Source organism: Anarhichas minor, unplaced genomic scaffold (assembly GCF_050575085.1).
Source record: "Anarhichas minor isolate MPS153535 unplaced genomic scaffold, ASM5057508v1 ptg000026l, whole genome shotgun sequence".
Classification (NCBI taxonomy): domain Eukaryota; kingdom Metazoa; phylum Chordata; class Actinopteri; order Perciformes; family Anarhichadidae; genus Anarhichas; species Anarhichas minor.
This window is the reverse complement of record NW_027466472.1, coordinates 16,375,090-16,399,797: the sequence shown is the minus strand read 5'-3', so window position 1 is coordinate 16,399,797 and position 24,708 is coordinate 16,375,090. Positions and strand designations below refer to the sequence as shown.

At 41.0% G+C, this 24,708-nt stretch overlaps 1 protein-coding gene across 1 annotated transcript in view; it reads right to left on the bottom strand.

Annotated features, from left to right (window-relative positions):
- frem2b (FRAS1 related extracellular matrix 2b) overlaps window positions 1-24,708 on the bottom strand; it is a 47,895-nt gene that overhangs the window by 6,731 nt on the left and 16,456 nt on the right. The window contains exons 3-16 of the mRNA XM_076100623.1: window positions 17,366-17,512; window positions 13,774-14,004; window positions 11,285-11,410; window positions 10,786-11,037; window positions 3,968-4,117; window positions 2,947-3,156; window positions 2,634-2,831; window positions 2,358-2,522; window positions 1,903-2,085; window positions 1,682-1,812; window positions 1,424-1,579; window positions 867-1,170; window positions 523-654; window positions 14-345 (exon numbers count right to left, since the gene is read on the bottom strand). Coding sequence (XP_075956738.1) covers window positions 14-345; window positions 523-654; window positions 867-1,170; window positions 1,424-1,579; window positions 1,682-1,812; window positions 1,903-2,085; window positions 2,358-2,522; window positions 2,634-2,831; window positions 2,947-3,156; window positions 3,968-4,117; window positions 10,786-11,037; window positions 11,285-11,410; window positions 13,774-14,004; window positions 17,366-17,512 — 2,717 coding nt within the window. The remainder of the gene's footprint in view (window positions 1-13; window positions 346-522; window positions 655-866; window positions 1,171-1,423; window positions 1,580-1,681; window positions 1,813-1,902; window positions 2,086-2,357; window positions 2,523-2,633; window positions 2,832-2,946; window positions 3,157-3,967; window positions 4,118-10,785; window positions 11,038-11,284; window positions 11,411-13,773; window positions 14,005-17,365; window positions 17,513-24,708) is intronic.

Here is a 24,708-nt window from a genome sequence, read left to right as displayed (position 1 = left end):
GGGGCTGCTTTACCTGTCCATCAGTCCCAATGGTGCCTCCACAGTCACTGAGCAGCTCAGACATGTCATAGTAGCTGGTGAATTCCCACAAACAAGCTTCCAAGTTGAGGTTTCTGTAGAATCGTAGTGTACTGGATCCCCTAAGGGAAGTGCTGTATTGGTAAGACGACGTCTCGCCAATCACTTCTGGATTTTTGGTGGCTTCAGTAATGAAGCCGTAGCGAGTCTTGACCTCAGCGTGATCCAACAAATTGGAGCAGCGATGGTTGCCAACACGGGTACCGTCTGGGCTCAGCGTGAGCTCAAAGTTGGACAGGGCTCGGGTGGATACTACAGGTAACATACCTGAGAGAGGATACACATATAGCAGTCGGAGAGTGGAAGCATATCAATGTTAGATTCACAAAGTAGGGAAAACTAACTAAAGTAGCCTGTAATTTAAAGACTGGTTAAAACAACCTGCATCCGGTTGATATTCTTACTGATGAAAATTATATTATACATGCAATCTGCTGTTCTTACCATCAATGTGGGGCATGGTGACAGTTAGTTTGATGAGGTTGGGGTGGTCCGTGTCTTCTGTTCCAGTGTACCGCAGCTTGGCAGAGAAGGGCTCGGCCCCAACTGTGCCTGCAACACGAGGCTGGCACATTCCTGCAACCAAGCAATACACAAACAAACATCAAACGTTTTGTTTTCCTACCAATCCTCCACAGGAAATTCTTTTATGTTTCAGTTTTCTGTCCGAGCAAGGACAGCAAGTACTGGAGTGGGAGTGCAAAATGCAGCGGGCAGCTGCTTATCGCATTGAGCCATTTCCATGAGAGAGACTAAACATTTCAAGCTAGAGAATGAGCTGCACTCACCCTCGTCCATGCTGATGGACACTATGGGGCTACTGAGCTCCAGACCCTCATCCCCGTTAGAGTTCACGCCCCTTGCGGCACACTGGACCCTGGAACCAGCCTGAAAGTAGACTGAATCCAGAGTGATGAGCTTGGAGGAGGTGAAGAAGGTGTCAAAGTCTACTTCCCTCATAGAGCTTGTGACGCCATCGGGGCTGGTGGGGGCGCTAACGAGCCAACGATAACGAGTTAGGGTGTTGTTGATGTTCTCGCTCACACAGATGGAGCCTGTCTTGTCATAGTCTGGGTACTTGGGGTTACAGGCCTGGAAAAGGGAGAGAAGAAATGCTTGGGTAAAGCACCCAAAAACCACTGCAGCAGCCAAAGTAATTCTGTATACTCCTGATGAGCCTTCAAGGTAGCTGATAATTGAGCGAAGTGTGCACATCTGCTAGATACTACCTCATTAACAGTATGTACCTGTTACTGCACTGACAGAGAGTCTTGCTAAGGGAATCATTAGCAGAGTAAATGACTGAAAAGTATGACACTAAGTATTCATTGCAGTTGGGACATACAGTGACACAAATGACAGGGTATCCGGCTACAGGAGGAGAGTCACTAGTCCGGTCGACATCATCGTAATGCAACAGAGAAACCACTCTGGGCACCGAGGGGAAGGTCACATCCGCCATGCTGTTGGTCTCCTCGATATAGATTATAGCTTTGCTCATCTGTTGATTGACACGACACGCAAGGGTAATTAAGAGGATGTTAATGGAGAAGGTAGCCACACACTTGACAGTTAAATCATGTTCATTAAGCTTGATTTTCACCTTTGTCTCTGCCACCATGTTCTCATCAGGCTTCAGGTGGACAGTGAATGCCTCCCTCATTTCTCTGACACTGTCATATAAAATTTCCACCTCCACAAAGTGCTGTGTGTCACCCTCTTTGAACACAATTTCTGCAGACAAAGTAGAGATTTGAAAAATGGTTTCATAGCAAATTTCAAATAAATTCTGTTCTGATAAAAGCGCCTTGCGGTGTTATTTACCCTCAGATATGGGATGGTAGTCCTCCCCAGACGTAGCAGATCCGTCCTTGGTGTGAACTCGGACAACAGAGACCTTGGAGGTGTCCCCAACACGCAGCACTGGGATCTTTACCACAGACACCTGGCCACTCTCCTTCGGTTCATTCACACTAAATTTGGTCTCTCCAAACCTAATAATTGCCTCTGAGAAAGCATGAAATATAGTTTCAATCATGGTAGTAAACTGTGACTAAGATTACAGCATACCACATATTAAAGCCCATGTGTGCAACTTACTGAATTTTTTTCCCAGGTGGTAATATCATAAAAGACTCAGATCTGGGTAAATAGCAACACACAGACTAAAACATGCCATTGGGATGATTTAAACAATGTTAAATATTCTGCACATGGCGGCATTTAAACAGAACTCATTCTAAGGAACAACATGTAACAACAAAACAAAGCATTCTTACTGTCTGCCTCGTCTTTTATCTTGACGAGTGTTTCATTCTGCCCTCCAATAGATGCTCCAAATGGAGATTCACTCCTGGGGCTTCCCAACACAAGTCGGAGCTCTTCTTCTTCCTCATGTTCTGTGTCATCAACTAGTACCAGTACACAAGGTTTTTCAATCTCTCCTGAAAAAATGGAAAAGATATTGAGCGACTGCATATGTCCTTTTAATTGTTTTTAAAAGTAAACTAACACAAACCATGGAAAGGCATGTGTGCTAGGTTTTATTACGCCACCTGGTAAGAAGGTGATGAGGGAACCATCTGTGTTGGGCCTCTCATTGAAGTCCATCATGACCTGGGCTGTCCCCTGCCGGCTGTAACAGCGAACTGTGGACTTGTAGCTGATATCTCCACTACGGTAAACAGTAGTTGAGATCTGCCCTGAGTTCTCATTGCCCACATACACAGCATCACGGAACTGCACCTTTGGCACTGGAACAACATTACCAAACCCATAAATCATTATCAGAAATACAGTAAAAACATCATACATTACTAAGTACAACCATTTGAATAAGTTTTAATTACAACCAAGATTGTCACTCACAGTCTGAAATGGAATCATTGATGAGGATGGTAGCCTTACTCGGCTCCCCGAGGATCCCATTCATAGGCATCCGGAGAACCAGTTCAAACTTCTCTAGCCCCTCCAGCACCGGCTGGCCCAGGTCATCCAGGATGGTCACACGAAACGTCTGCATGGTGACCCCCGGTGCGAAGTCCAGATTCCGACTGATCCCAACGTAATCCACACCAGCTGCTCCACAACACAATATAGGTCAGGAATGTTTCAAAGAATATAGCGCTTATGGGATATAGTGAAGATAACACAAATGGACGACAGCACTTGATCTTATTCTAACAGCAGTTCTCATGTTACTTCATAATTCATTTGTGGATGTCAGGCAGCGAGCGAGATGAAAGGATATACCCTGTGAGCTGACAAAATGACGCTTTCTATCTCGTAGTCGATAGGCATGAACAATTGGAGTTCATTGCGTGATTAAAGGAGATCTGCAAGAAACTGGATATCTCCCCGAGCGCAAACAGGTTATTCATTTGCCATTCTTTGAAGAGTCTGAGTATTGAGAGCTCACCCTTTTGACCCAGTTATGTGCATAAGTGTGAGCTTGCATATCTACCATGCTGCATATGATTAGATCCTAGTAATGTTTATGGATATAACGCAAGCAAGGGCAGAGATGTTGAGAATCTGTGCAAGGGGGAGAAGACTGCCTGGGGGAAGGACATAATAGAGGCTGTAGGAAAGGCTTAAGGACATAGTGACCAGTCTTAGAATCCAAAGCGATTATACATCAGATGCCCTCAAGGCAAGGGCCCAACAGAAAAAAGTCCTAACTTCTCTCCCCCTGACCTAAAACAATGTTTACATTCCACAGGTCATCCACCCAACATATCCAGCTTTAACATCACCATTGAGTCTTGAGCTCAGGAAAACAAAGTGTGACAGGGCGATGTCTTAAGTCTACTGTTTTCTGTGGCTTGCATTTCTCTAAGCACTAACTAGCTAAAGCTGTCAGAGAAAGGCGCCTCGCAGGGACACGTACCCTCAGCTGAGACAGGATCTGTCTTTCTGGAGCGCACTGTGACGGTTCCTCCTTTGGAGAGATCAGTCCCCGTCCTCCATACTTGCACCTCCACAAAGCCATCACTCTCATCCACGTGGTAGTCTGTGTTGCCAAAGTAGAAGATGGGAGCTGGGAAGAACAACAGATGAAGGGATGAAGGGGATGAGGAAAAGCACACAGGAGGATGAAATCCATAATCATCTTTTAGCTGTTTCACAACAGGATACTTGAATGCCTGCTGTAATTGTTGAGTTGAATCTGTAATAGCTAGCATAACCTGCCTCTGATTACAGGAGAAATTGCATGAACGTTTCCATTGAAACACCAGCAGGTAGTCAACACTGTAATTGTCGCCCTTAAACAACACTTTCTAACTTCCTGGAATGACGTTTAGATAGATAGATAGATAGATATAAACTTTATTCATCCCCAGGGGGAAATTAGTTTGGGGGGGATTTCTAAATTTGTATTCACTCCTAAACAACAAAAAGCAACCTGAAGGCAGAATTTCCTGGTTTTGTTGTGAAGTTGACTTTGATAGTGATGGGTCTGAGAGGCAGACAGGAGGCCTGACAGGAGGTCTGGGGGATGTAGAGCTCAATGTGCCAGCCCAGGCCTGCCTGACTGCAATTAGTGTTTCTATGAGCTGAGATTCCTCTGTAGCCAATCTCACCCACTATTATTCTATTTAACCCGTTCGGAGTCTGTTTTCTCTCATGTCATGCTGTTTGTAAAATGGTTGCTAAATGACCTGGCACTCTGTATATGTGGTGCAGTGCCATTACAAAGAGACTTATTTATGAATTCAAACTGCAGGGAGTCAGTCGTAGTCGATTAGAACAATACAGAAATAACCTGAGCGACCACAAGCTGAAACCAATCCAAGGAAGCAGTTTTTACCTTCTTACAAAATACATACATTCTCATAATTGATCAAAAAAACACTAAAAGATTATTTTAGGATAACTAATGGGAACAAGCCGCCACTGAACACTGAAAACCTTGTGCTTTCGAAAGCAACTGTGACCAAATAATGAATAAATTAAGTGAATGACGATAGCCATGGGCAGAGTTGTGGTTTCCATGACAATGGAACTCTGCACCTACAAAATGATACTTAGCCGTTTCTCATCACACAGTACGAGGTAAAAGGGAGGGCGGGGAAGTGGAACTGGGCGATAAGTGCTTTGAACAAAAACATATCCGTACTGTTGTAACTGCATGATGATTATGTTATCTAATAAAACCAAAATACAAGGGCAAAAAAATAGATTCACTGCCAACAGTGCTGCAAGGCACAATTACATATCAAGAAAAGTATTCTTATTATTTTGCACTGTATAATTATTCTTCAAAGTAATCTGAGTCTCAGATGATATTGTATATTTTGAGGTTGTCTGCTTTGCCAGTAACAGCTCTACATTAACAAGATAAGACACGTTCTAAAAGGAAAATATTCTTTTTAGGCAAAGCCTTGGGATTTGTGGTTCTCAGAGGAGCCATCTCTGTGGTTGGAATAATATTTCATCAGGAGCAAGCAAAGGACAGAAAACTTTTATGCTTTAATCTGTCCTGAGAGCACAGTCAGGACAATGAGTGCTGCATCAAGAGGCTTGCAGCTGCCAGAATTTCTCCCCACAGAGAAACCAAACAAAGATGGTTTTGGCTGCCTGCACTGGGTCCCCAACAGGAGGGGTAATCGGATCTGCTAGGTTGGCAGCCAGGAACTTGGGCCCTGTTGTACTAGTCCAGAAATCAGATAAGGTTTGTGAAGCAGACGACGAGCTTCAAAGAGCTACGGCCCATTAGCTGAAAGGTAAACCCCTGGCTCCATCAGCCCAGCCAGCAGCACCATTCTACGGCACACAGCACATCTAAGGTTACCTGGATGTAAGTGGAGATGATCCAGATTTAAACCTGCCTATTATGTAAAATGATGTAAGGTGTATAAACTTTCATTTATTAAAAAAAACAATGCATTTAACTGATTTAATATAGTTATTACATACATTTTACTAGTATTGTCATTAATTGTTGCTTAACCACATGGTCTCCTTTTTAGAAATTAAAAAAATAAAACGTAGGTCAGAAATTAGAGAGCCTTACTTATAATCATTATGTCTGTCAATTTATTGTGCAATATGCCAAAATAACAAAGGCATACAATACTATAAAATAAGAGGCACAAAGAGAGACACGGGCATCCCTAAGGGGACTGTTACACTCCCACTGACTGCTTGATTCCACTTGAACTTTGCATGACATTCCCACAGCGCTGAGTGGCTTCTCTAATGGTGAGATTCAATTGAGCCCTGGCAAATGTTTCTCTGCCCACTGTGTGCTCTACAAATCTCTCTCCTTCAGCAAAAGTATACAAAAGAAGCTCCATACTCAATACAGGAAAATCTACAACTTTAACTGGTGAGAAACATTCACATTTTTGAGTTTGAGTGTGTTATGGCTGCTGTTTAGCGCCTCTCAAGTACTTTGGACATCTGTTTGTATCAGAATGAATGAAAATCCAGGTGAGACATAATGACAGGGTTAGTGTGTTCCCCCTTGATTTATCCCCATCCAGGATATACTGCACACACACGGGACCCGCCCATCTTTAAAACAGCTCATAATCATACCTTTAGAACCAAGACTATAAATACACGAGTGCTGTACAAGCGTTCTTATGTCTTACAGCCCCCAACCACCAAAACATTTTCCCGGATGCAGAGTCAATATCAAACAGCAATTATCTCTGCAAGAAAAGACAAGTTTCTCCAAACCCATAGAGCCAAGAGTGGAAACTGAAAAGGTGTGGACGTTTATGTGCAGATGGTCTGCCCCAAGAAATAGCACATATTCTGAGGATAGCAGCTGTGCATACTGTAAAATGTATGGACAGCTTGTAAACTTTACAGTCTTCCATGCCAAGTTGCCAGAAAATGTACCTTTTATACAGGAAAAAAAGGTAAAACATAAGTCATGTCCCTGTTGTAAAAAGTAGCCAACTGTCAACATTAGCAATAGCTAATGTCAACATTAGCAATAGCTAATGTTGACAGTTGGAAGAAGGCCAGTACTCAATTATTGTGTTATGCATACAGGAACATTTAATAATGTACAAAATTTGTTTTTGAATGAGTTTCTTGTTGACCCAAATATGTAAATGTAAACTTTGTGTCTGATATCAGTTGCCAACAAAGTTCCTTCAGAGGCAGAAATATCAATTCCTGTGCCATGTAAGTCTGCTGGTTTTCATTTCAAACAAAGCTGATTTTAATTACTCGCTCTCTGCAGGTTAAGGTGTGCTAATTAGTGAAATTAATGTTTTGGTTGGAAAGAGCCTTCTCTTCCATGGCAAAGTTTCTACAAAACTGGTTATTATTGCAGTAAACTTCAACTTATTTAGTTGTGAAAGCTATAAACATTCTCAATTTAGATTCCCATAAATTGTCAGATTAACATCAAACATTTGGCAGACAATAGGAGCTCCTTGCACGTGCTTGTACCCACGTAGGTGGCCAAGACTGTGTGTTTGTACGGAGCAGGGAGTGCACACATTGGTGCCCTGTGGCTTCTAATTTCATCATATTGTGCTACTCTGGTTTGCCTGGCTTGAATAGAAGACATATTGCTGACATGCATTTTTGCTGATATCAGTAGATTGTGTCTCTAAGAACTATGAGCCCAAGGCTCGGTGTAGCTGCTGAAAGCCCTCCTGGGGAGCCCCAGCATAGACCTCTCACAGGCAGGGACAGGTGCTCGGCCATGCACCGACTCCTTCCTTCCATGTACACCCAGTGCACAGCTACCGCTGCAAGAGGGATGACAAAGAAGGATGTGATGCCCCCATTTGCCTCCCTTCCATATATACTGGAGGGGAGTTAGGAACCTGGAGTATGTACTTAAATCTAATACTAAGACAGTATAGCTGAACTTAAGAGTGGGAATGAATACCCTGCTGCCATTTTACCCTTCCAGACACCAGATTAGTCTTGTTCTGCTTGCCTCAGAGCTATTTACCATTTATTTCACCATCAGTACTCAAGCCATTTCATTATCACCTCCTTCAGGGAGATATGAAGGCTTGGCACCACCGTATTTTCCCCTGCTCTTCACGCTCCATTTATTCAGTGAATGCAGGCAACCTAAACACCCCCAGCACCTAATCCAATACATACTTTGGAGGTGTTGCTGCACAAACTTTACACACATTCTGTGTGTGTGTCTGTGTGTGCATGTGTGTTCAGGCAGTCAATTTGATGTCTTGTGTCGGTATAAAAACGAGCCAAGCTGTCGGACAACAGCTTCAGGCATTGTTTCTCTCAATGTCACATTGAAATTCTTGACAACAGTAAAAATCTAAATTTTCACAATAACAATAAAATCTACACAAAGAATGTTTCCAGGAACGGAGGCTGTATTCTGGCCTTTACAATTATGTCACCCTTGTGAGTGCGGAGCTTTCTGACAGCTGATATGCATAAGTAGATTTTGATTGTCACTCAGACACCCTGACAAAGCCAGAGCCAAGAAAAACTCGATTACAGATAAAGCAGGAATAAACCTGGGTACAGACTGTTGGTTGTCAGTCCGAGTCAAGTTAATCCTAAAAAGCACTGAGCCTTCTTTTCTCCTGTTTCTGTGTGATAATACACTGAGCCAGAGGACCCCTAATGTATACAAATGCATGCCAGGAAATCTCAAATATGCAGAGCGAGAATATTTCTAGTATATTTTAGAATTAATTGACTTTTCAAGCCCCAAAAATTGGATTACTCAGGCAAGTCATTGTTTATAACAGTTGCACGATGGCTGATTCTCAATAAACCAGGGGCAATCATGAAAATAGAGTTTACATTCCCACACTATGAAAACGCAGTAATGCATGAACATAAAGATGCTATTTATTAGTAACAGGAAACTGCCCCAGTAAATAAATACTTTCTTAAACAGCCTTTGCCTTTGTTCTTCTGAGACCACTTCCAAAGCATTCTTCAAGTTGGTTTATATAATCTAGTGCTTTCTAATATATATATGCTTTGTTTGTCAGCCCCCATGTTTCTCAAACAGCTTTGACCCTCATCCTAAATATAAATGCAAACAACAGTATGTGACAGAGTCAGACATTCATAGTAAGACATTAATCGATAACGTCTCCAATCAATGAGCTGTCTGGCAGTTGTAAAGACATGGAAGACTTGTTAGAGTCAGAGTCATCCGTAAAGACAGTGACACTGGAAATGTAATAGTTGTAGAGGTAAATTCCAATTGAAGAGTGTGAAGCACACTGAATGCCGTAAGGACAGACTGGTGTACATCCTATTAAAAACCTGTGTGACTCAGCAGCTGCCTTGGCAGACTGGAGTCAATACCCAGGAGCAGTGGAGGTCAAAAGGCCCTGTACTCACTCTCAGGTTACACCGGATGGTGCTACAGTAATAAAACATTCCAACCACGTAACCTCCTCTTTCCTCAAACTGGTCAAATTCACTTGAAGTGTGTGTGTGCTTTGAGTCCCACAGGAGTAGAGGAGGAGAATAACCTGTTACACAGTCTGAAAACTGCTGCTACAGTAGCCTCAAAGACAAGACCTCCTCAGCACAGGTTCATGGATGGATGATTCACATCCTTAGCTCTATCGTTGATGTCTGAATACTTGCTTAAAGCACTGGCGATTATTCACTAATTGATGTGATTATTTCAGCAGTCGTCATGTTTAGGGGAAAAGGTGCGAGCAGGAGCATCGTCACTGACCAGCACCACACATTTCATTCTACGTTGGAGATTCATTAGCTAGCAGGATCAGCGCTACGCTGTACTCAAAGCATGATACAATTCACATTAAATCCTGTGACGCTTTCAGCAACATGTACAGTACTATGAAATAGGAGGGTCTCTTCAAGGAAGACTCAAAATTTGAGTAGCAGTTGGAAAATAAATCTCAGTGACAATAACTTAAAATACATGCAAAAAATGAATAATTTTCCAATGGTCATGAATTTACTTAGCTACTTAAACCAATACTTTAGATAACATAATGCTGAATTGAATATTGCATCATCACCCCAATTATGTAGCTTCAAATGGGCTTTGATTCAAGGAAAAAAAGACGATTTTGCAATCATGTCGGGGATTTCAGTTCTAGTGTTGGCTGCCTGCGATCACAGTCTTGACTTCAGAGCAGTGCTTCCGGAGATCGTCAGAGCGATAAGGAACCTGAGGAATGGCCGTCAGGTGTCGGGGAACAAAGAGGCGTCAGGACGATATGGGAGACTACTATCAGCCCTCCAGTCTCAGCCTGCAGATGCGAGATAAAGACTTCGTCTCCAGGAAGGAGGCTCGCACACTCACGCATCCCGAGAAGTTGTCAGGCAAGCACAAACACACACTGAAAGAAATTCACATTCAAATACACATTTTACATGCACAACAATATTTGCAGTCTGTCTGCCCACCTTCCTAACTGTTTGAATTTCTCTCTTTGGATCAATTCAGCAAAAAATACTGCACTTACAAAGCCTTTTTTAAAACTCATTTTCAGCTATTGTCGAAGTGCTTATCCATTTCAAATACATTAACACCGCCGTCTAAATCAGATAAAAGCCCTTCTAACCAAGAAACAAATTCACTTTAATCACAATTGAAAAACCTTTGAAAGTGAAAGGAACAAAAAGACTTGTCTCTAAATGCCATAAAGGTATTCAATAAGCAATGCCATTTCATTTCTTGAACCTGAACAGACTATTTGACACCGTATTGCATTCCATTTTACAGTTCTGATCAGTGAAATGTCATCTTACCGTCTTCCATATCAGGGATGATTGTGATTCGTGCTGCGGGGAACTCTGAGCCCAGACGGCCCCCCATAGGCATACTGAGGGTGACATTGAAGCTTTCCTCGTCTTCATACAGGGAGTCATCAATGATCACCACCCGGCAGGATTTCTCCACCTCTCCCTTGTCGAAGCGCAGGATGCTGTGATGGTCCTCAGGCCTGGAGATGTAATCAGAGTAGGAGAGCACCATGGTGGGGATGGTGCCTGTGGCCGAAACTGAGTGGGAAGAAAACAGAATTACAGAAAGCAAAGTTAATCATCCACACTTTGTCATGACACAAAATATACTTTTTTTTCACATAAAAATCGATACAAAAATATGATTTTCCTTTTTAAATTGTTTTTTTCATTAACAACGTTTACATGCATCACTGAAATACTACCTTAGGATGATATGACTAGAAATGATTCTCTTCACTTTTAAATTTACCCCCAAAGTTTCCCCACACAGTTCTTGCGTTACCTTGCTGAGTGTAGCAGATGACCATCAGCTCCAGACTGACATCTCCACTCCTGTGCACTGGGATAAGCAGCTCACCAATGTCCTCCTCTATGTTGTATGTGGCTGAGCGTATGAACACTGTTGACTCTGTGTATGAGAAAAATCAACACGCATCAGACATAGTGCGTTAGAATATGTTAAATTCTATCAGACTTCTGTAGGATCAGTGGTGTAGTGGTCGTTGATGAGGTGGGTTTACTACTAGGTAGATGGGTAGGTTGCAGACGAAGAAGTGGTTCTACTCTCCTAAGAGGTGGGTATACCCTGCCCTTCACTACACTGTTTATGATCAGTTGTCTGGCAAAGTGAATGTGATAATTCGAATATCAGGTGAATCTAATTGAAAAATGAAGAAGAGATGAAGAAAAGGGAAAAGCTTTCAAAACATCAAATCATGTGTGACATTATTTGCATCAGTAACATTTGACACACAGGCTTACACACAATGACAGCTCTCATTACGGCTCTGCTTCCATCATGTTTATTCAAAAGCCACTGTTTACTGTTTGTTTATCTGCAGCAATATTACAACCCGGAGTCGGCTTACACTGATACACAGAGAGACGCGCATGAGGAAAATGTTATCTGTAAGATAATGCTGATTCTGAAAAGAAGGAGTCCTTAAGGGAATTAGAATCACAAATCTGTGTCTCACACACTTTAATCTAAAAGGTTCACAAAAATAGGCTTGAATGAAAAACGTGTGTTAATTCTGTCTGCAAGCAGAGACAAGTTAAACTATTTGTTCTTTTTCTACTCAACAGTTTTACTGGCAGCTTTCCATCTCTTTGTCTCCTTCCTTCTATGAGCTGCATATGACAACCAGGAAGGTAATGAGCTTGCAACATTTCGGCTATAAAACAAAAGACAGACAGAGGCTTTGTCTCCCTCTCAGTGAGCGTTGTGTTCACCCACATTAACACGGTGTTGGTAAGTCAACAGATCTTAACCTGACGTCCTCTCCCTCCCTAAAGACAAAGCAAGCAATTGCATGGCATGTTGTGGCCACTGTTCCCTTCTTGTTTCAAACGCTAAGCTGTTTTCAGCCTGAGCTGGTGTGAGATCATTTATTTTTCACAGTTTCATGGTGGCAGCCCCTAGGCTATTCCATCGTTCTGCTCTCAGTGAAAAGCAACGAAAAATATATTTTTATGAGCCTTAAGAGTTTGTTTGACCTTGAGAGGCCAAAACACATTAAATCTTTCGGAACCATAAACAGTATAATGATATGATAATATACACATGGCTGTTGCAAGACAATGTCTGTTAAAGGATTAAAGAAACAAAAATGGAGAGATAGCCGCCAGTTTTGTTGATTGCCCTCTGGAGACTGATGTTCTGTGAAACAAAGTTCCAACTAAACATGTTAATCAGTATACATTATTGACAGCAAATTCTTCCTTTTCACCCAATGAAGTCCTATGGGATGAGGAGGAGCAGCATCCATATTTATACTGTGCAGTTATCTATCTCAGCTCTATCCCAGTCAAGCTGTTTTCAGTAACACCGTTAATCTGTTCTCGTAGAGCTCATTTCAGATGCAAGGGAGGTCAGCTTGGTTATATCCATATGTCCTTTTGACATTGTTTATCTACACTTGTGGAAAGAAAATACTGCCCATAAATATGGTTTGCTTTGTATTCATTATGTAGCTATTTACATTTAAAGTTGGGTTCAAGATGTTGTTATTTCCTCTCAGCATTCAGTTTCCATGTGAATTAACTCTGTATTCAAAATGTCATGTGCTCTGATGTCCTTGGGCAGATGGAGAGAAGCATTTTCTTAAATCAGAATTTCAGCTGAGATGACTCTTTGACCTTAACTGACATCTCTGCTGCTAAAAAAAGATACACCTTTAGTTACTCTAACAGATCTGTAAAATGCAATGCATTCCTTTAGATGTAGCCTAATTAGATGACTTGTCTATCATTTTGTTTTATCTGCTGTCCCTAAAAATGCATTGCCTTCTTTCTCTTTCTTTATGTTTTTTTTCATGTTCTAACCCACAGAGAAATCTCATGTACTGTGTTATTTGTTGTTGGCCCTTCAAGTAGCCAACGAGTGTATTATGGGTGTGCCGGCCATTGACGCTGCACCCCCTATTCAAAATATGACTGACATCTTTGTCCCCTCTTCAATGGATTTCTTTCTGTATGATTGTGGAACATCTATGCAAAATGATGTCACATCATTTACTGTTAGACATGTGACATCAAACGCCCAACAATATTTCACAAAGCTGGAAAATGTTTGGCTGTCAAACTCCATTGTAGCTCCACCTGAGTGTGTTTCATTGTCAGGCAAAAAAGCCCGAACATGCAAAAAAATTAAGGGGCCTTGCCAATATTTGTTTCGTTTTTTTTAAAAGGAATGTATTTAATCTCACTAAAACTAAGCATAATCAACATTGTAAGCAAGATAGTTAAATGTAGACACTTATCATTACTGACCATCATCAGGGTCCAGGATCTCCACAGTGGCAATCTCTGGGAATTCAAGGGCTGCCATCACTGGCTCAGACAGAACGATTTGGAAGGTCTCTGACACTTCGTACTCGCTATCTGACAGGATCCGCACCTTCCAGGTGGCTGTGGTCTGGCCTGGGTTGAACTGCACCTGTTTCTGAGATTTCCCCCGAAAGTCTTTGTCCTTTTGTGCAGTGCCATCCGTGGTGCCTATACCTTAGGAAGGACGTGGGAAAAAATTGGTTATTATTATAATCAGGTAGCATCTGCTAGCATCAGGCATGTCAGAGAATGTATCACTTTGGTCAGGTTTTCATACAAACAACCATTAATATTAATGTTTCATATCTATCTTTTAATAAACATATTTCTGTGTAATGTATGTGCATTCTGTGCGTCCTGATATCTGTGTGACCATGAATGGTCACAGTTGCACAGATTGTATCTTTATACAATTAAACAACTGTTTTTCCAAGAAAATGTCAGGTCCCAGTTGGTCTAACCCGACAATATCTGCCCATCTTCTCGGTGCAGTTTCTCACCCCCAGTGTGTTTCCAATGGCCATGGTGGGAACAAAGCCAATTACTCCTCATGTCAGCCTAGTCTCAGCAGCAGTGATTGGAGGCTGACTTGCAATGTCTGACCTTCAGCATGTGAGCTGTTTGATGGGGCCTACAGTCACTATAGCTGTGACACTGGCAGGATTCCTGTTGAGTGGGAGCACTGAAGCTGGTGAAATGTCACACAGTCTCTCCATTGTCTTTGTTATCTGGCCACACAACAAGCAGCAGGGGTCTGCCACTAAATAGAGACAACATAACCGCAAACCCAACGGCAATCCTATAGGCTTCCATAAATGTAGAATACATTATTACTGTATAAATTAAGCACTAGTAGAAGCATGAATAACTGCAACTTAAAAAAAAATGCTGTTTGTTTACAACTGAGGGAAGAAGAAAGAGAAGAGGAAAAACTGAAATATTGCATCAGGACTACGCAAGATCTTCAAAAGACCACAGATTGAGAAATGCATGAGTTTGGGCTTTTAAGAAAATTACCATTCTGTTCTTTGATGAAAATAAAAAGTGGGCTTTGATATGCAAGTACAGACGGAAGGAAAAGGCCCCCGCACATATGTGGCCAGATAAAGCGGTCAAGTTCAATGGAGCTCGAAAAATCAGCAGTCTTCAAAGAGTAGCTAGGAGAGGAGAGAGTAAGATTTGCTCCAAACCATCTCCTGCTCAATGCCTGGATTGGATGGCCCGGATCACAGCAGCTACTCTGAGGGTTCGTGGCAGGTGGGTTCTCTGTAGCCTCCAAACTGGTGACACCTGTACATGTGCACATTGACCAGTGAAGTAGCAGCCCACATGTGGGCTCCTCTGATCAGTGTTCACTCAGGCGGGGCTGGGCAAGAAGAGATATCCCCAGTCTTCATGAGAAGGTACTGGCCAGGGATCAGTTACTATCTCATCGCAACACTGAGGCAGATGGATGGCTTGAATTGTCAGGCTGCTGGTGGCCTGCAAACATGGTTTTCTGCTTTTGCAAACTCCAAATGATAACTGTGAGAAAGTAATGAATGCTCTTGTTTTTTGTTTGTTTTTACGTTACTGGGACAGGATATTGCACTGTTTTTAGTAGTGTACCTGCAGGGGGAATGCTGCTGAGATATTTTTAAAGTATGTATGACAAAAATAATCCATCCAAAATAGTTATTTCTTAGGTAACATGTTTCTTACTAAAAAAAACAATGTTACTTATTGAAGTGTTCTTTTACTTTCTGTAGATTTTAATATAATCAGGTCACATCCCAAGCCAAAAACTGTGCTTTCAGTTAGGTCAGAAAATGTTTTTCTTGGTAAGAAATTGAAATATATATATTTCCAAAGCCATTTGATAGGACTGACAGAAAAAACTACAGAGTGGTGTGTGTTCAAAGAATCAATGCCTGAGGATGTAAACATGTCTTACTATCATGGGAAATGGACAACATAAAAGATTTCACAATTCATGCATTTAGAAAGACAAACTTTATTGCTATTGGTACTTTGAAGGCGCTGTAAAATAAAATGGTACTGACTTGAAAAAAAAATTAAATTGCAGCTTCTTTTGTGTGCTTTCCATCACCGGTATGGAGAGATACATCAGCCTCCCTCATCCATTATCATTCCCCTTCAAGCTGCCTCAATCATAAGAAAACTGCACTACGAAAAGCTATGGTTTGGACTTGAAAGCACACAACAGTCATTTTGAACATTTTGAAAATTCAAGGCATGTTTTCTCTGGGCACTGAACACAGAGCATCCAAAGTTCAATGTAGCGCTTCGTTAATCTATAATGCAACCATTAATAAAACAGTAGCGATGCTCTAGAAAACCAAAACAAAGGACTATTATGTGATTGTTTGACCGAGCTCCTTACACAATATACATTTTGCTGTTTAATATTAATTTGCAAAGAGATTACTGTGGGGTCATCACACAGGCATTTCAGTTGATTTTTTGTTTTGGTCTCAACACGAACAACACAATTTAAATCACAGCTATTTGCTTCTCACTGTGGATTATTATCAACTATATCTGCCTGTATATCTCTAGAGTGTGTGATTATCTGCCTAAAAATGTAAAAATTGCATTTCACAGAGTGGCAGAGATAGTGCAGATATAGTGTGAGACACTATTAAAGTCCGCAGAATTCCCATATCACCTTAGAGACGCCCTGTGGCTACAAAGACACAGACAGCAGTAGAGCAAATGATGAGATTTGACCTTTAACTTCAGGACACCTTAATCACACCTCATTTTTATGGACTGAATAACGGTGCCACGAGTTAGAATTCCTGCCACTCATAAATACTTACAGCAGCTTGTTTTTTTAAACTGTGTTAAGAGTCATTGTCTGTTTAGTTCCGGACAGTAAAATTCCTCGACTAACATTTGGAATGTCGCCTTTCCATGGACACCAACTTTGGGTGACCTTTCTCATGTGCACATGTGGTCCCTGAGGGATTGTCCTGTGCCTTTGTCCGATTGAAACGTAAATACTGGTCGGAGAAGTCAGGTGAAAGGTCATGACCTGTGTGACCTTAAAGGGTGTCTAGGTCAGCCTTAGAGTTTTCCTGAAATATATATAAGTCTGCGTGAAGTTGTGTCTGTGTGCTGTGTTTGTTTTTCATTTTGTTTGTTTCTTTGTCTGTATAAACTTTAGCTTTCAGGATACCTGAGAAGAATCAGCAGATTCAGTGAAATGTTGTGGTAAATACATCCTTAGGCAAAGCAACAACTGAGTAGTTTTTGGTGTGGATGCAGGAATATATTAAGTCTTTATACTACAACACAAACAAATATGCATATTTTGTTATCATCCACTGTACTTACCTTAATGAATAGAATATGGCACATGTATCTCATGGTCCTTTTTTAATTTGTCACTTCTACCTTTCATTCTGTAGTATCTAGTCAATATTATTTCTTTACTAAATATTACATTCATGTATTTATTTACTTACTCATTCATTTATTATTTTTTAAGATCAACATTTTTCCATTAAAATCAAAGGCGGTTTCTACTTACTAACGAATGAAGTCTCCCCCAGGTAGCCCCGACGTTTCAGCACCACTTCCAGGAACTTGACCTCTTCATCCACCACGTAGTGTTCCTTCTCTAAAGAGATCCAAGCCCAGTTCAAACGGAACTGCTGGTTCTTCAGTTTGTTGCCTCCTGCAAACAGATACAGTTGATCAAGTTAAAGAAACTTAAAATAGCTCCATAGAACTCATCACAGTAAGGGAAAACACAGACGAAAGGTCAGATAGCCTCTCTGGGACGTAACAATCTATTAAATAATAATGTTTGGGAAGATTAACATAGCTTTTTGTTTCTGGGCTGGCACAGGAATTTTTAATATCCCTTATTAGATTGATTTCTTGGTTACCCTTAGGACTTGACTTTTAAACTCCTTGCCAGCACTCAGTGGAAGGTAGGAGGGGTGCACAGCCCTTATGCTAAGGGATTGGAGTTTGTGCCGTCTAATTGCTTCATTTCATAATTAAGATAAAAGGTTTCTGATTCCTGTCTGAACTGGGTTATGTCATCCTTGCCTTTTGAACTTGGATTCAAAGGCCGAGGCTAAGGAGGGCATCACTGCTACCATTATGGCTGGAAAGACTCAAAGCAGATCCACTTACACAGGCATCAAACACACACAGGTACACAAACACTGACAAAAGTAGTGCAAAGACGTACCCACAATGGGTCATACTCAAACCACACCACACTTTAATTGTATTTCAATTTCCAGAGCACTGACTGGCAGTCTAAATAATTATCCACTGATTCCTAGAAATCTACAGGAATGCATCCACCAGGCTGCATAGTGAGAGCTTGTGCCTGCTGCTGTATTGGATCGGAAGGATGAGATACAGATGACTAAGCCACTAAACATCTGGCGGTACTGAAAGTTGTGTAATAAAAGTGAAACCGCTGGGAGGCAGCAGGGACATTGTTCAGAGTGTTCCTGGTGTTTATGTTAGGCCCGACTGAGAGTCTCTACCCCACCCCACCCCAGTCGTTATGGTCCGTAAATCTGTTACGTCCAGCTGACCGCTCCGCTGTGTCCATTTCCTTCCTCGATGGGCACGGTGAGACCTATACACATTCACCCTGGGTGTTTTATTATTTGTGAGGGTGTAAGCATTTACAACTTTGTGTGTCTGAGTGTGTGTGTGAAATATTCTCTGCACCTGTTCAAAGCTCTTTCATTTGGTCTGATACATATTTCGTAGTATAATAATTGGGTCTTAATGCCTGGACATCGATGCTTTTAGACAATATTGCGCCATAACTGGAACAAAAAGTCAGTGTGACACACAAGGACAAAGGGGAACTCAAATTGCTTCCCTCCATCTCGTACAAAGCCAACAACTCATTTAAATCATTTAGCTGAATAAAGTTCACTGATCCATAATGAACACAAGGAGTCACTTTGATGTATTATAATTTACAGACAGACTGACTGGAGTTGTGAAAACTAAGCATTTAGTGAGATGCAGAAGAAACATGACTTTCCATGATTTATCTTTGCAGTTCTGGTTACCTAGACTAATGGGCTTTATCAAAAATGCTTGAAAGAGGAAGAATACAAAAGATAGAGACCGATGTTCCTTGAAAATTGTAGATCCCTTCAGAGTGAACTTCAGACAGACTAGGTGATGCAAACACCGAGCTGTAATTGGGACAAAAGGCTGCAGAAACTGTGAAGCTTGAGCAGAAATGATACGAGAAACTGCTCTATTTTTCTCTCCTGCAAAATTAACATTGTTTGAATCATTTAGTTACAGTATACATTTCATGAAATTCTCATGAACACAGAATTACTTTATCTCTTGGAAAATAGGCAACACTGCAGCAATGTTAATGCATCCCTGACTTTAAAGTTGCATTCCACTAAAGGATGTGTTAAAAGCAACAAATATAGCAAATGCGGAGGTTAACTTACTTTATTATATCAACTGAAATCAGAGACTCTCAAAACATGTTTTGTTTCTCTTATTTATGAAAATGTCTCAAGTGATACATGGTACACCTCATACATTCTTGAGGTGCACCACAGTGTAGGATTAACGCTTCCTGTGTGTTCCACATCATTCTTCTGGAGACAGGTGACCTGTGTATGACAGGACCTCCCTACTCCATTTGGATTAAAGCCAGCTGCATGGCACGCATGCCACCGGTAAACACTGCGTGTGTGATCTCTGAGTCGAGAAGGAGACCGTCCTCCACTGAGGTAATGGAAACAGAGAAGGTCTTGGCTATTTATGTAATTTCACACTTTGGCATAGACTTTGAAATAGCTAGGACACGGCTGATACACTTGATCTCAAGCGTAATTCTAGAAAATGGAGAATATAATCATCTCTCTAAAATCAAACACTCAGGTAGGGACATTTTAGAGCTGTGTATGGTTAGGATTTATCCCAAGTAACTTATACATTTCAATAAAAGCATGAAATGGTTACGTTTTGAATAATTATTTACATGAAAGAAAGAGCCTATACATCAAGCTAAGCATCAAAGATACAGCTCTCCTTTTCAACATGAATCACGTTAAACACCTGTCTGCTTTCAACAGTACTCACAAACATGAAGTGGCTCTATTAATCATACATTTTTTCATATCTGGCAAGATCTGAGGAGGATACATCCAGCAGCGCTTTCAAATTTCAGAAAAATAATGTATGTTCACAGTTTATACAACATGCAATCGCACCATGACATGAGCAAATATTGAGTTTCGGAGGCCGTTAAGTTCCCGCAAAGCTGTAGTGTGGCCTTCAGGGAGCTGGGGAGTGGAGGTGCTCGTTTCCAAAGGACCACTTCACTCCTCCAGATTTCTTTCTAATTAAGATAAGCATGAGTTGGAGTAAGTCTACTTCAAAGAGGCCCCAAGGAAAACACCAGAGTTAATCTTTAACCGGCACTTAGAGCAGTGAGACAGAATTTAGTGAACAATATCGGTATCTCTTATGTTGGGGTCTTTGCACTGCTGTGCAGTTTCATACAGAAACGTACATCATAAGCAGTGAATACATCGCATAAGCTAAGGTATATGAACTTTATATTAGACTGTATTTTACACAATGTCCACATTCTCATTAAAACCATGTGGTTATAGCAGGAGTCCTACAAATTCCAGTGGTTAGTCATCTTAATTCATTCACTGAATTAGTTGACTGCCTGCCTGCACTCTGTCTTGTTGGTTGCTAGTAAACTTTTTAGCACTCATGATGAGGAAAGGGAAGGAAATCCGTTGTATCACACCCTCTCTATGGTGAATAATGAACCTTTAAACATGTCTTGTGCAGTTCATGTAGCTGCATTTCTCAACACAAGTTCTGTTCACTTACATACTGGATGTGTGTTGAGGGATAGAAGCCTTTTGAGAGAGGCCAAAGAATGTGAGAGACTGGACTGTGCCAACTTAGTGCCCCTGTCTCCTCCCAGAATACATGTTGCAGACAGCCCTTATTTGGTCACCATGAAGCATCGTGGGGCCACGATGCCCCATGGACTCTCGCCTGTTCATTCAACCAGGCAGACAGACAGGCGGCCCTTTGCCCACAGAGCCAGCACCACACTGATTAGGCAGGATATATTGGGATAAGCCTGTGAATCCTGTTCAATAGACAGAATACATCTAAAAATACTTAATGATCATATAATGCAAATGGTCTTTGTGGGCTAATAGTTTCCATGATCTGCAATAACTGTGTTTTTCTGTAGCATTAAAGACGTCAAATGAAACTATAGAGATAAATGAACAAGTGTATACAGGACCTGCAAAGTGCTCACAGGCCAGCGAGTTTAGTTTAGTTGTATGCTTGTGATTCACAAAGAGTCCTTTCAAATAGTATTAAAACGGACCACACAGGAAGATAAAGCCATGGGAGCTTCTTATTTTACCTTGTTTTTATTTCATAATAAAGGCATTACATCTGAATACTGGTGAAGTATAACCATTTTACCACAACTCTTAGGCTGCAGTCAAGGGAGATTGGAAGCTCAAGCTATGAATACACTTTTAATTTGACTGTTTTCTTATATGGGGGAAAATTGTAATGATAGGTAGCTGGCACAAAGATTTAAGCACCTTGTTTAAGCCAATTCACTCATAATAATTACAATTTATCAAAGCCAGAGAAACTTTATCGAACTGTTATTATTCGTCTTAAGTAAACAGCAAAAATGTATTGTTTACAAAAGAACTATCTCGACCCTTAGATAGTAGCAGCAGAGCCAAAAGATGGACATGAGAGATTAGTCAATCTATTGGTTTGTCCATCCAACATTTTGATCCTGACCAGGCTGCCATACAGCTTGAGATTAATCAGGATGATTTTATGAATATTCATGGTCCCCACAAGATGACTCTTAATAATTTGGGTGATCTTCGACCTTTATCCATGTCAAGGTTTCTCCTTGACTAAAATGTTGGCCCATGCATGACAAGGTACGTTGAAAACTAATGATCAGGAAATTAACTGTGGCTATTCATGATTTTGAGAGGGATGAACCAGTTCAATTGAGAACAGTACATGAGGTTTCTTCTGGCACAACAAAAAAAATACACTTAAAGCCCCACAAGTAGTAAGGCTCTGAAAACAAAAAATGTCACTATATCATCCCATCTAAGACTTTGATATTGTAGTGTATGATGAATATTGTAGTCTCTAGGGCCCTTAATCGGGTCTTTAGACTTTGACATTTTTAGCCCAATGCTGCTTCCAGGACAAAAAATTAAAGACAAAATGGTCAGCTGACTACATTTAAGTTCAAGAATAACCAATAGCAAATATTGTTCCGAAGAAAATCTATGACTGAGCTTAGTTTTTGTGATGGACAGAAATGTATTCTATCATCATAACTTCTATCAACTCTATAAAATGAGTTGTCTCTGGGTTCTAGAACATACCAGCATACTTTTCACCTCTCCAATTAAGGGAAAAGGGATATGATAATCCTGTTGAAGGAAAGAAAGCACATGGTAGAGCAGAGAGAGAGAGCGCTGTGGTCTAATCACCTTAAGCCTCGTATCAGCAGTAACGAGTTGGTCATGGCTTGAAAGATTTAGAACTGTTATGATTTCACAGGCCCGAAACACTTTTCTACAAGCACTGACTTTCATGCAACTGGTCCACCATTATTTTGGCCGCTCCGCAGGTTCCATTCCGGCTGTTGTCGCCTCTGTGTCCGCTCTTACACAGTGGTCACTGTGAGGTGACATTTGAGGGACCTAAAAGAAAGGCCAAAGGCGCTTCTGAACAAAGGTGCTGGGTCAGAGAGCCATGCATGACTTAAAGCAAGCAAGGCTTTGCTCTCAGCAGGGAATGTTCTTTAAGATTAACATATGAACCACAACTATGGAGGTGATTTAACTCTCAGTGCTCTGTCCAAATTTGGAATACAATTACTTTCTTTTCTTAAACTTTCAATGACCATATCATGAATAAACATTTACCTACAGACCTACAATTGTAGAATTAATGCAACCGCGGACACGAGGAAAGTTTGTCCGAGGCTTTACACCTCTGTTTGGAAATATGACTTTGAGTTGATTTCTATGGGAAGATAGTTATCTTGTTATGTTGGCTGTGATGAAATTACAATACAATTTTGGAGGCCTTTTGGATCATATTTTCAACACTTTACGGTTGCAGAAATAACTCACATAAATCATTATATTCTTTCCCTCGTTCGGCATTATGCAAGCAAAACCTGAAACTGAGACAAACGATTACTTCAACTGCTCAGTACATAATGGTGATGGTTGGATGGGCACATGAGAACAAGAGTGGGGTTTAAAAATACTGCACCATTAACCAACATTCACCTAAAGCCATTCAAGGTAAAGACTTGTATTAGTTTATGATTTAATGTGCCTTTCCTGAAGCAGAAAAGGTGCTTCAATGTTCTTATAAATGTTGCCCTACACAGTATGAGTCACTGTAAAATACCTTTTAAGCAAAACAATAACCTTTATCCAGTCCTCACACCTTCTGTTTTTGATTCCAAATTGCAGCATAAGGTTGTTGTGGAAACTGCTCACTGACTTTCTTGCTGGGTCACAATGTAGGAGCCCCCTGTGTGGAAAAGCAGTGACGATTCCCAGAGCTCTTATTTCAGATGGGGCTCTTTTATTTGTGGCCCAGGAGAGAATTGTGTCAGAGGAAATACTGTACAATGTGATTGCAGGGAAAGGTCCAGGATTCTACTTCATGCTCTAGCGTCCTCACACACTGCCACAAATGTCGTCACTCGACAAAAAAACTCACACATTTGCTGGAATATTGCATTCTTTAAAAGTTGTTGACGTACATTCAACATTAATTTGTTAACAAATCTTAATAAATGGTGTTTGAATGTAAAAAAATCCCCAACTGCAGACAGAAAAACAACTCAATACAGTGCCCTTTGGATATTTGCCAAGGTTAATATTTCTCGGTGTCTAGAAATTACTGGTATCCCATACAAGCAAACATCCAGGGTTTTTAAGTGTAATCCTATTAGCCTCGCACCTTAAGGATTAGGAAGCAGCCAACTCTGGATACACCGCTCTGCAGAAGATCTGCTCTGTCGCGGGTTGTTGATTTCCAACCAGGGCCGCAAGGTGTCCTACCAAGCACCCAAGGTCAGGACTTATCCCTGATCATGGGGGGCTGGAAAACAGACTGTTCAGATTTGGTGGAAACAAGTTATTCTGAAATATTTCCTTATTTTTGGTTAACCTTTTAACTACTAGGCCTATTTTTAGCTAAAATCATTGATTAGATCATGATTCATGTTAACTCCATTTGGAAAGTTTTAGAGCAAATCTTCACCTCTCCATGAAATACATACGGTGCATCTGGAAAATATGATAATACAATTATATTAACATTCAGACTGTGAGACCCCTGTTGTTGCGCGGCCTTGTTCAGCAGAATGATAATGATTGCCCCTAAAAACTGAAAACATGAAAAGTCTTATTCTGCTGTCTCTCTTTAGAAGCGAGTACATAAATCAATTAGCCGACCTTGAGTTTCGGAGCCCATCCAAAGGAAGCATTAAAGTCATTGATGAGGGCTTTGCTTGTTTTGATTGTGTAGGTGAGGTCAGACAAATAATTCCTTGATTGCCCTTGAATGACATTCCTGTCTGTCAAAGAGGATGCCGCCTTGAGTGTCTTAATTAACCACACCTCTAAGCCACACGGTTTAGAGAGCAAAAGCCTGAACTCTGAATAGCAGGGGAAACAATCACAAAAGGCTGAATTAGCAGCTGCAGGGCTTACTTCAGCATTCACTTGTAAAGGTCATTGTGGATTGAAAATCAAGAGTTTCTCATTACCAGTCAATTATGTACAGTATGAAAACCCTGAG